Source organism: Phaseolus vulgaris, chromosome 7, assembly GCF_051622355.1.
Source record: "Phaseolus vulgaris cultivar YP4 chromosome 7, ASM5162235v1, whole genome shotgun sequence".
In the NCBI taxonomy this organism is placed as follows: Eukaryota; Viridiplantae; Streptophyta; class Magnoliopsida; order Fabales; family Fabaceae; genus Phaseolus; species Phaseolus vulgaris.
Genome location: NC_143504.1, coordinates 1,230,701 through 1,242,643, shown reverse-complemented (window position 1 = coordinate 1,242,643; position 11,943 = coordinate 1,230,701). Strand labels below are relative to the sequence as shown.

Below are 11,943 nucleotides of genomic sequence, written 5' to 3'. Positions count from 1 at the left end.
GTAACCCTAAACACAAACTAATCAATATATATGACGATTTCACTTATAGAAATGAAAAATGTTAAATATGTATTAATTTTTAATTAAAGTCACGTACATCTAATTCGATTTATGCATGAAAAAATCTCAACAAAAGTCTTTCAAAAGATATGACTTTAAACTTTAAAAAATTAAGAATGAATCTCTGTTAGAAAAATATGACTACTCCAAATTTGTAATGTTTTTTTTAACTTGTCAATTTACTTAAAATTGGTATAAAAGTTGAATGCTTTAGTGAGAAAAAGGAAGTAAACATATTAATAAGCAATACTAATGTAATTAATAATCTACCAAGACTCAGACATAACTCTTAAATGGTATATCTGTATCAGAAATTCAGACACCGACACTCATATAATATTTACAAGATACATAACATATTTATGTACATAAATCTTTATTATTAATTTATATAATTCATAATTATAATCCGTGTTAGTGTCTATATAAAGGTAATAATATTCTTTAAATTTCATAAATTTAGGGGAGAATAATTTAACATATATAAGCAAAAGGCCAAAGAAATGAAAGAAGAAAAAGGTTAATAAATATAAGTGTTAGTTTGTTGACTCCTTTCAACCTAATAAATCATTCACCGTGTTTCTGGTTCTGGTTCTTGCTGTGCCCGTTCGTTACCCAAACCCAACCGTAACCGGAGAAGATGGATTTGGACCAGTGGATCTCGAAGGTCAAAGATGGCCAGCATCTTCTCGAAGACGAGCTTCAACTTCTCTGTGAATATGTACTTCAAAACCCTCTCATGCTCACCCTTTATTCTCTTTATCTTTCCCCTTTTTTTCCAAATTAGGAATTTGATTCCGCATTTTCTTCCCATTGCCTTTTCAATCCAAGTCTTTGTTCCCGAGATTATTCGGATTCTCGCACTATTTCTGCATGGACGCTTTTGTCCTTTTTTCCTTGAACTGTTCTGTGCCAACAAAATTCTCAGTGCTGTATACCTAAAGTTCTTTCTTTCTCACTCTTCATGCCTTGTATTGTGCTCAATTCAAAGAAGATGGTATTTAATAAAGTCAGTGATCAAATTAATTTTCTCATTGCTAAGTAAGTTGCTTTTTTGGAAAAGAAAATGCGAAACGAGTTTCTTTGTAACCTAATTTTAGCTTACGCCAATTTTAGTTCATAGAGAATCTTGTTTGACTTTATCTCCTTAAAGTGTTTGTAGAGAAGTTTTTCCAATAAAGTCCATAGTTACGTTGAAAAGCTTTTATTAAGAGCCGTATGCGGTGAATGAGAGTTCGGTCGGACTATAAGAACTCTTAGTAGCCTCTGAACAAAATATCATAGTTCATTACAGTAGAAATAAACTTGTTTTCCAGTTACATTTCCTGGGCCGACTTAATTCAATATCCGAAGGATCTTTAGCGTTATTATGAAATCCTGCCTGAAAACAGTTATGTTTTGGTCTGGGCTGCCTCTGTTGTGTTTTGTGCTTATTGCTGGACATGCTTGTTTTATTTTGTGATAAGTTAGCCATATTTTGTTTGCGGATGCTTCTGGGAACAAGGTTGGTAACTTGGTAATAACAGAGGTTTCTGTATAGTGGTTCTTCTCAAGGCTACTTTTTCTTTAGTTCTAGTTGTCATTTGTGCACGTTGGCGTTACTACTCAAATATGTTTTATATTAACATGCATATTCTTTTGTTTCTATTGAATACATAATTAAAAGTTTTGTTTTTTCGAATACCTTAGGTAAAAGAGATCCTTATTGAAGAGTCCAATGTGCAGCCTGTCAATAGTCCGGTAACTGTTTGTGGTGATATTCATGGTCAATTCCATGATCTGATGAAACTTTTCGAAACTGGGGGTCATGTGCCGGAGACTAATTATATTTTTATGGTATTTGCTACACCTTCCTTTGCATTGACTTCAATGATTTAGTATCTCTTTTTTTGAGTTTTATATTTTTGTAAATGTGTGGCAGGGAGACTTTGTTGATCGAGGTTACAATAGTCTTGAGGTTTTCACCATTCTTTTACTTCTAAAAGCTAGGTATGTTCTTTTAATGTTTGTTTGCACCTATCTTGACTCTTGACATGCTATTCCTTTTGCTTGAATTGTTAATAAGATTTTCACTTGGATTTTGTCTTAGCCGTGGAGGCATTTAAGAAGAGTTTTAAGATTAAGTCCCTCATAGTATCAAAGTGTCTAATAACTATACTATGTCAGTTTAATGATTTTTACACGGTTAACTTATTAAAAAGTTCCTTAGATATATACCTTTCAAGGTAATTGCTATAATAGTAAATAATCTTACAATATTCGAGAATCCATGACTGGATGACAATATAAATAACATTTACATTGTGATTTATTCTTATTTAATTCTAATACCAAAATGCTTACCAAAATAACACTCTTAGTCTTCTACTATTATATTAAAATTCTACATTGGAGCATTAGTTGTGGTTTTGATTTTTGGATTTAGACCATCTGACCTTTGGTGCTGTGGTGTACAGTAGGAAGAAAAGGAGGGTAATAATGGTTAGTGTCTCCTGTAAAAAAAAAAAGAAGGAAATTTTTTTGTAGCATGGGTAGTGCTTGGGTCAGTTAGCATTTTAGAAAGGTGGTAATGGTTTAGGGATTCGGAGGCAAATTGCGAGTAAGGTTTGGGAAGGAAGGAAGCAAAAGTGTTTGTGCATTTATGTAGCATGGGTAGTGCTAGGGGTCAGTTAGCATCAGGAAGGTGGTAATGGTTAAGGGATTCAGAGGCAAATTGCGAGTAAGATTTGGGAAGGAAGGAAGCAAAAGTGTTTCTGCATTTATTTTCTGTCTCTGTTTTGTGATCACCATTTAAGTATCTGATAAGATTTAGCAAAGGGGATGCAATTCTTGTTTCTTCTCCTTGGAAGGAATAAGATTGATCAAGCTTTCTGAAATTGTTGAAGCTCTTGCATGGAAGACTAAACTAAACATTAACATATTAATTAGTTGGCTCTTTTGTAAAGATTTTATCTACAGTTTAACATGGCACAAAAAATGTGATTGTAAACTTGTAGATTTCATTGGTCATATTTGAAGCTCAAATGCTAGATCTATTGCAACTTTCATTTGCTGTATAATTTATGTCTTTTGTTGAGAAGCAGCTATTGGTGTGTGATTCTTTTATTTTTTTTTCCTTTTAAAATTTATGGATCCTTTGTTTTTCTGTAATTTCATAGATACCCAGCTAACATTACTCTTTTACGTGGAAATCATGAAAGTAGACAATTAACCCAGGTACGCTTTATGAATGAAATCCTTACGTGAATCATTCCAAGCTTACTGAATTTTATATATTATTATTCAACTGGGAGGGCTCTATAAAATATTTCTGAATCTTCTCAGTCTAGCATGCTAGTTAGTTATGATATTAAAAAGTTTTAGTATTGTGATTACATATGTATATGACTCCATTACCCTACTTAATTTTTCAATATTGCTAGTATTGTTGAGTTCACTGTGTTTTTTTCCTGGGTCCAATAATTAATTATTGACAATTTTAAATTTAGTCCTTTTGAAATTTTTAAGCATGAATTGGCTAAGCTAGAGGAATCTAGTTGTTTGGTATTTTCTGAAGCTGTAATCAATGTTTGGAGATGGTTGTTTTGTTTGAAATTTGAAAATGGCTAGGGAAACTAATGGAAGTTATGACCCTTAGGGATCTTTTCTTCCATGGATGTGAGATTCAAGAGGTAAGTAATAGCCAGGTTTCTATGTGTCTTCTGACATTTGTAGGATTTGGTGGGGCTTGTTTATTGGCTTTGGCTACTTGATATTGGAATATTGCAGAGTAACATATTTTACCTTGCCTTATAAAGACTAAAGGGTGTAAAGTTTTGTTTTTTTTAGTTTGTGCTTACTTGATTATTGTAGATTGTGTGTAATGTGCATCATCATTTCCTGACAGTCGGGGTTATGTGCATTATTAAAGATGTGACCTCATGTAACTTTCTGTTTGCACACCCAGCCGCAGTGAGCATTGTGAACTTAATTTGGAATGGTGGGAAGGAGAGGGAAGTAGGGAAACAAAGTGAGGTAGAGGTGAGGCAGCCACTCTAAATTCGTAGGTTTATCAATTGTCTTTAGTCTGCTTCTGACATAGTAACTACATTTGTTCTCTTTTAGTAGCATCACCTAAATCATTATCAGGGAATGGATTTATGCACGATAAAATACAATGGTGCCTATTTTTCAGGTTTTATCAGTGTGTTGTCAGAAGTCATAATTATAAAATGTATAGTTCTTAATAATCATAAATAATAATACAAGGGCCATGATGAAGTATTTAGCCTGCATGTTTAAGAGAAGGAAAGAGGGAAGAATAGAACAAAAAAGATAGAGAGATGAGAGAAGCGGATAGATTGAAGAACCGAGTAGTTTCCAATTTGTGTAAAATACAATAGCCATGCTTCATTTATTGATTAAGTGCTTAACATTAACAACTATAAAATCTGACCAATCCATAGACCAGAAATGCCAAAGTATCATGCTGATTTATGTTAATTTTTTAATTTTCTGTTTTGATAGGTCTATGGATTTTATGATGAATGCCAGAGGAAGTACGGCAATGCCAATGCATGGCGGTATTGTACAGATGTGTTTGACTATCTAACACTTTCTGCAATTATTGATGGAACTGTAAATATCTTTTACTCTCTTCTCTCAAGTATATATCTCCCATGTGTCTATGTGCATCTTGGTAGGGGTAGCTTACTGGATTAACTTGACTTCTGTTTGATGTTGCTTGTTCAAAACTTAAGTCTTCTACATCTTATGCTTGACCCAGGTGCTTTGTGTTCATGGTGGCCTTTCTCCTGACATTCGAACAATCGATCAGGTCCTCTAGCCCCCTCCTTAATTGTTAGGCAAACAATATTTCTATAGCATAGACTGTCTCCTCACACATGTCGTTTTCAGGCACTGGCGGATGCACATTATGTCTTGTGAGGACAATTGCCTCTACAAGATTTTTTATTTTATTTGTTGATGTATGAAAAAAAAATTCTCTGTTAAAATTTATAGTGCCCCAATATTACAATTGTGGTCAAAGCTCAAGCATAATGTGATATTGAAACTAAAGTATTTTATATTTTTTTGATTAAATAGGGACTTTGTGAAACCTTGTGATATTTCCTTTTTATTTTAATATTATAAATTATTGTTTGCCCCCAGGGGAAAAAATTATGGATCCACCGTTGTTTTAAGCAGTCTAATTATTTGGTTTTGTTTTGTGAGATTAAGTTAAGTATAAACTCACTTCCTAAGAGTGAATATATAACATGTAGAGTAAAATTGCAATTTGATGTTTCTGAATTTATGGTTCTTGACTCTGCGTTCATGATGTGAAATGTCTCTTTAACTTAGCTTGCGTGCTGGTCCTTCCCAATGATTCTCATACTATTTTGACTTTTGGCAGGAAAATGAGCAGTTTCACACATGTATATTTTCCTTTTTTTTTAATTTTTTAATTCTAACGTAATTATGTGCCTTTTTTTTTTTTACTTCAGAAAGCCTTCAATGCTAACCGTTTTGGTATTTTGTTTGAGTCAAACATATTTGGAGCAGACAAAAATTTATATTTTATTTTAATAACCACTCTAAAAAACACTTGTTTCTCAGTTTTTGGGATCAGTATTATGATAAATGTTGTGGTTTTTGTTAGTCTTAACGAAAGTCATTGTCTATCTTGATTAAATAGACAGTAATGAATTTTTTATCGCAGATAAGGGTCGTTGATCGGAACTGTGAAATTCCTCACGAGGGTCCTTTCTGTGATCTAATGTGGAGTGATCCTGAAGATATTGAGACATGGGCAGTCAGTCCCCGTGGTGCAGGTTGGCTATTTGGATCAAGGGTGACTTCTGAGGTAATGCTTTAAAATCGATATTTCTTATCGATTTTAGAATTGAATATTATGCTTTAATCTCACCAGTGCATTTTTTTAATGTAGTTCAATCACGTAAATAATCTCGATCTTGTTTGTCGAGCACATCAACTTGTTCAAGAAGGCCTCAAGTATATGTTCCAAGATAAAGGCCTTGTAACTGTATGTTTCTTATATGAATTACATTAAATTTTATTTGCCCTAAAATTTTCAAATATAGTTTCAGACCCATAAATATTAAGTGGTTAACAGTGATTCCCTTGGAAATTTGCAGGTATGGTCTGCACCTAATTACTGTTACCGATGTGGAAATGTAGCTTCTATTCTGAGTTTCAATGAAAATATGGTGAGTCATCTGAAGCCTTTTGTTTTGTCTAAATCTATGTCCTTTATTATAATCTCGGTCACTTCATTTTGAATTTGTGGTATCATGGTGCTTTTCTTTTCCCTTGATGCATCAAATACTACTTATTCTATAACGACTCCATTGTGATGATATGGAGGGCGCTGTGATGGCATGAACATTTATGCTTCGTGTTTGCCTTGTGGTTTTATATGCTATCCGGTGGTCACTGTTGAACTTCAATGAAATCATGATGAAATTTCATCTTTTATTTTACCTGGCATGAAATTTTCAATTTAGTACTGCTAAATTTGCTGTGATGCGATGAGTGTGTCAGGAATGGATAATAAATCTTATATGTGAAGTGAGTTTAGTGCAGTTGGTTGACCAGGGTAATATAACTAAATTTGTTTGTTTATGTAATGTTTTTTTATTAGACATGTTATTCAATACTTTCATCAATCAGATCATGTTAACAAGTTATAAGTTTTTTTTTTTGCATGATTATAAATAAAAACTTTATTCTAGGTTTTACTATTTATTAGTTTAATATCTGACATACTAAGGAATTTGATTGAAATAAAGGAGATATACTTGGAATAGAATAAAAGTGAAAATGTGGCAAGTATGAATAGGCATGTAAAATTGCTATAACTTGTAGATTCTCCTTTGTGACAGGAAAGAGAAGTTAAATTTTTCACTGAAACAGAGAACAATCAGATGAGAGGGCCCAGGACAGGCGTTCCATATTTCTTATAAATTGGTGCAAATTGTTTGAATTTATTGTAAAATTATAGTGATTTAATGATTGGACATTGATGGTCATGTATTACTTGTTGTGCTTTGCTTATAAAGGACTGATCCTAATTTCATAACATTGGGTCGCAGGATATTTTATATTTAATTTTTTTAGTGAGAATGATTTTATTGTTTAATTATTATAAAAATGTATCTATTTAAATGGAGTTATTAGGATATCTTGCTATATTTTAAAACAGCCAAGAGCTCAATATCGTGGCTGGAACATGAAAATTTCTCGCAAGATGAAAAAAGGAAAGAAAAAAAGGCTCACGTTTTGTTTTCCTACAAAATTCTAGTTGACTCTCATTGTAATAATTCATATCAAATGTTTATAGTCTTCTGTTGCTCAATAAATAATTCTTGTTTCGTCTAATAGTATTACAAATGCATCGATAAATAGAGTTAACTTTTTATAAAAACTAAAATATCTTAATAAAAAAAATTAGAAATTCTTCCTAAAATGCATCAAATCGAGGGGAGTGTATGTTTTTAAACAAACTATTCAAGTTACCAGTTTCAAGTTCAATAAAATTATTATAGTAAATAAATAAGATATCAAATATTACTAAAAATATACTTCATAACTCAATGAAGTTAAAACTAAAATAAAACACTCCTATAAATTTATACATATTTAAAGTACATATACAAATTGAAATAAAATATTATATTTAAATTAAAATTCAAGTAATACTTATTACTTACGATAAATATTTTAGACTCTTTTTACTTTTTAAGAAAAAAAATATCATTAAATATTTGTTTAAGTCAAATTTTGACCTTTTTTAATGTTCTTGTTCAAGTTGATTTTGTAATTTCTATAAATTAGTTATTCCCCAGTATTGTGATTTATTTTGTAATTTGTTTGAATAGATTACTTCAACATCAGAAACAGTTTTCAAAACACATTAAATACTACTTGCTTTTTCCACCACGTTACTTGGATTTAACGGAGAAAAATGAATTATTTTATGCAATCATAAATACTACTTGCCACCATACTCTATTGTCTATCAAAGTCTAACTATCAAAATCGCATACAGTATTGTTAGCCAATACTACTTCCTAACACCCTTTAATATCTATTACAAATAACTCTCATCTATACCAAAAATGACTCAATGAACCTTCTAAATATGCATAGGGCCCCAAGTATACATGGAGTTTTGACTCAGTAGCAAACTAGTAATCTGGTCTTGAATTTTCATCTTCCATGTTCAGTTTTTCTTTCATCCCAACAAGCTAACTCTGATGCTCATTTCCTCTGATGGCTTCCATGGCTAACAATTTTCTTGCCTTTTTATGCAAGTTATTTTATCATATTATGTGCAGTCAATAGAGCTATACATTCCCCATGCATTGGTTATACAAAGGCAGAATGTCAGAGGCATCTCTACATTTTAATATTTCAGTAGGATGGACTCAAAATTTGGACCCTTCATTTTTCAGGACACTGGATTATTAAGTGACAATAGAAGGAATATTTTCTTGGGAAAATGTCATATTATTCAAACAGGGTGGTTTAGCTGCTCCATAGTAAAAGTAAGCCATGACTTTTGACCACTCTTCTGCAGTGCGAATGTCTGAGAGACCACCAAATGGAAGTTAAGCAAAGTCAGAAGGAAAAGAGCAAAGAAATGATGGGAAACACATATTTCTTTTCTTTTTAAAATATTTTGGGGGTAATATAGAGCAATACCTTTGTCACGGAATAAAATCTTGCCAGCTTTTGTGAAGATAATCTCTGGGAATACTGATACTTGAAGTGCATCTACCAGTTCAGTCTCAACAACAGCATCAATTGCAACACACTTTAATAAGAGAGATGTACCAGAATGTGAGACAACAAAAAAACCATCTCATGCTAAAGTAGCAGGAACCAAAGGCAATAAGCGTATGATTTTACTGAGTACTTACTCTTGGTGATGGCAATCTGCAGTTCCATATGATGTGCACAGCCTTCTCCAGTTCATCCCGAATTTTTTCATTCTCCTTTGGCCTACAAATAAAATTAAGAACTTTTACTTTTATTTTATTCTAAATGTGATATGGAGCACTAGAATTTCATAAATATAAATGTGATGTATCAGACCAATTAAATAAAATTCCCTTAAAGTACATTAGCTACATTCTGAGGGTAACTAAACAAAAGGTTGGAAGTCTGAAAAAGCCCCCATCAGAGCTCCATTCCAAAAGATAAAAAGGACTGGTTAAAGAACCCATAAGTATAAAGGTTTTATTAGAAATTGGAACAGGGATGCATTGATAGCACTTTTCTATAAAAATGGTTTACTTTTGATTTCCTAACCAATACCCTAAGGGAACTTGTTACCATTGTCCAAAGATACAAAACATTCATACTCATGTGCAAACGAAGTATTCTGCAGGAAAACTAAATCTAGGAAAGGAATCCTCATAGTAAGGAGTTGGAAAAGAAATAAAAACCAGGTGAGTAATTAGTATATCCAACTGCACTAAACCTTAAGTTGTCAAAACCAACCAATTCCAAACATCAGACTACTCTGAGTTGAGTTCTCTAAAATGCCAACAATTGTTAATAATGGTAACATACATATTAACTCTGTAGCATTGACAACAGCAGAACAACCAGCATTTAGGTACTTACTTAAGAATACTCAAGCAATTATTGGGCTTAAACACAGGATGTACAAAATAAACATCAGAAATATGTTAGAGCAAACCTTCTATATCGATTGTGCACGAGAACAATCAAGGGACTTATGTCTTTGAATACTGTCTCCTCCCATTCTGCAGTCTTTATGTCTTTGATAGGACGAATGTAATTATCATCTTGCCACACTATTTCCGGATGGTCAACATCATCGTCATTGTCATCATCCTTTTTCTCGTTCTTAATGGTAATTTTGTCAAAAAACTGACCCATGCTGAATCCCCTTCCATCAGCATCTTCAGGCCAGTTTGGATCATCCTCTTCCACAACAAGAGGGTAATCCTCCATAAGCTTCTGCATTTTTTTCTTCTTTTCCTCAGGGTCTATTTCCTCTTCCACATCAGGTTTCTTAACCAACACCTGTCTAATTGCTCTCCTCCATTCCAGTCTCTCCTCGGGACTCATAAGGTAAGGGTCATTATTAGCAGACCCAGTTGGTGCATACTTGTCATCATCATTATCATCATCATCATCGGAGTCACTAGATGCTTCTTTCCCTCTCTTCCATTTACCACCATCGGATTTGAGTGCTTGGACTCTGCTTGTGAGTCTTATTGTTCTGCTATTACCATCCTGTTTGAGAGAAATATAAGAGTTTATCAAACTGTATAGGAGATAGTACTCTACTTAGACCTTAATTGAATAAATTTCTCCATAAACACTTTGGAGAAAAAGAACACAAGGAGATGAAAATGAACTAAAACAACTAAAGTCCTTAACTTTTACAGAAAATATTCCATCTAATTTGTTAAAAAGCTAAGGTAGGAAGTTATGGGAGAATCTCAAGTCATGTCCTTTTGCCTTCTTATTTTCTTCTTCTCTGATGAAGAAGTTTACTTTTTTACAAAAAGGGTGGTAGAAAAATTGCATGGAGAAGAGATTGATGTACTTGCCAGGTTTAAGGGAAGGGTAAAATTGAAAAGGGCATTGGAAGGAAGAAAACATGAAATGGAGCTCTGTTTTGTAACCCTAGATGTAACGATAGAGGGGAAGGGCAGAGTGATGGAATGTGGCAGCGCCATTTCGTGATTCAAAGTTCTGTAAAAAGGAAAGAATGAAAAAGTTGAGTTGAATTGAAATGAAAGTGTGACAGAAAGTTGAATCTACAGTGAAACTGAAAAATGCAGAAAAAAGGGTTTATAGTTGAAAGAGGAATGGTGAGGTGGCTTGCCAAGCTAAGCTATGCTTCACGTTCCCCTAATCCACTCTGTTTCCAAATTTTGTGTTTGCTTCCACAGAGAGGATTTGAGTTGGCGGTGAAAGATAATGGAGAGAGAACAAAGGGGTGCGAACAGAAGGTTTTTGCTTCCTGCACCCCATATTAACAACAAATACACTGAAATACTTTTTAGATACGGCTCATCCTCATTGCCCTTAATAATTTAAAAGATTTTGACTTTCAAATTAAAGTTTTAAATATGCAAGTCTGAAACTAATATGTCACTATGAAAGTTTATCTGAATAACATAAATGACCTTCTGAATGTCAAGATCTGAAAGCAAACATAAATGAGTTTCAAATTCTGATCCTCAACACCACTTATAAAACATAATTCTAGAACTCATAACTCACTTATGTATATGGTCGTTTGAAAACTTAAATAAAACACGAAAATGACTTTCCACATATCTAAATTCAAAGTATATAACTATCACTTTCGAATTTCTATATCCGTAACAAAAATAAAGTCAAAAGCAATGTTGAGTTTTAAATTTTAAATTGGATGCATGTGTCTTGAATGATGTGGTGCAAGGAGAAATTGCCTTTAAGATATTATTTAATCTTTAAACTTAATTCTTCCTCACCTCCATGTTTTCCCTCTTCTCCGCTACACCATCACTGTTAGAGAAGAAGGCATATGGGTATATGAACATGGGCCTAAGTTCACTATAGGTTAAAATTCAAAAGTTTCAGGCTTTTACTTCCTGCACCCACAATTAAGTGAAATGGCCAAATTGCCCCCTAGGTCATCCCCACTACACCATCACTGTTAGAGAAGAAGAACAATGTAGTTAAAAGAAGAGTAAAAGAAATTTCGTATAGAAAACTCTTTCCAGAAAAGTATTGTATATGTTGGAAAGTTTATTTGAAAAGTTTATTCCAAAAAATTTATTCTGAAAATCTTTTCCCGTTCCAACAAATCTGTTTTAGAATGTTTTTCATGAATTTTGAAAAAGTTTTTTA

The 11,943-nt window shown here is 32.9% G+C and overlaps 2 protein-coding genes across 7 annotated transcripts; one reads left to right on the top strand and one right to left on the bottom strand.

Moving 5' to 3' along the window:
• Nucleotides 1-572: 572 nt before the first annotated feature.
• LOC137830384 (phytochrome-associated serine/threonine-protein phosphatase) lies at nucleotides 573-7,241 on the top strand. Of its 6 annotated transcripts, none has more exons than XM_068637677.2 (12): nucleotides 609-781; nucleotides 1,750-1,896; nucleotides 1,982-2,049; nucleotides 3,219-3,276; nucleotides 3,775-3,829; nucleotides 3,947-4,080; nucleotides 4,567-4,677; nucleotides 4,826-4,876; nucleotides 5,762-5,905; nucleotides 5,990-6,085; nucleotides 6,198-6,269; nucleotides 6,945-7,241. In XM_068637677.2, the coding sequence occupies exons 1-12, from the start codon at nucleotides 701-703 to the stop codon at nucleotides 7,023-7,025; spliced, it is 1,098 nt and encodes a 365-aa protein (XP_068493778.1). In that variant the 5' UTR covers nucleotides 609-700; the 3' UTR covers nucleotides 7,026-7,241. The 6 variants fall into 6 exon arrangements, with proteins under 6 accessions (XP_068493780.1, XP_068493778.1, XP_068493779.1 ...); XM_068637678.2 differs by having other exon boundaries at nucleotides 611-781; nucleotides 4,007-4,080; XM_090304279.1 differs by lacking the exon at nucleotides 609-781 and adding an exon at nucleotides 1,463-1,564 and having other exon boundaries at nucleotides 4,007-4,080.
• A 1,124-nt stretch (nucleotides 7,242-8,365) lies between these two features.
• On the bottom strand, nucleotides 8,366-11,070 carry MRL7-L (Thioredoxin superfamily protein). The gene is given in 7 exon segments (XM_068635205.2): nucleotides 8,366-8,530; nucleotides 8,532-8,650; nucleotides 8,767-8,878; nucleotides 8,985-9,066; nucleotides 9,770-10,332; nucleotides 10,653-10,797; nucleotides 10,931-11,070. Coding segments are annotated over 6 exon segments (1,023 nt in total). The 5' UTR covers nucleotides 10,782-10,797; nucleotides 10,931-11,070; the 3' UTR covers nucleotides 8,366-8,512.
• Nucleotides 11,071-11,943: the final 873 nt, after the last annotated feature.

What these genes read in the sequence shown, in the direction of transcription:
- LOC137830384 (XM_068637677.2), top strand. Translation starts at nt 701, where the DNA reads ATGGATTTGGACCAGTGGATCTCGAAGGTCAAAGATGGCCAGCATCTT. An exon ending in GGAAACAAAGTGAGGTAGAG is followed by an intron (nt 4,081 to 4,566) that starts GTGAGGCAGCCA and finishes CTGTTTTGATAG; the next exon opens with GTCTATGGATTTTATGATGA. An exon ending in CTGCAATTATTGATGGAACT is followed by an intron (nt 4,678 to 4,825) that starts GTAAATATCTTT and finishes TGCTTGACCCAG; the next exon opens with GTGCTTTGTGTTCATGGTGG.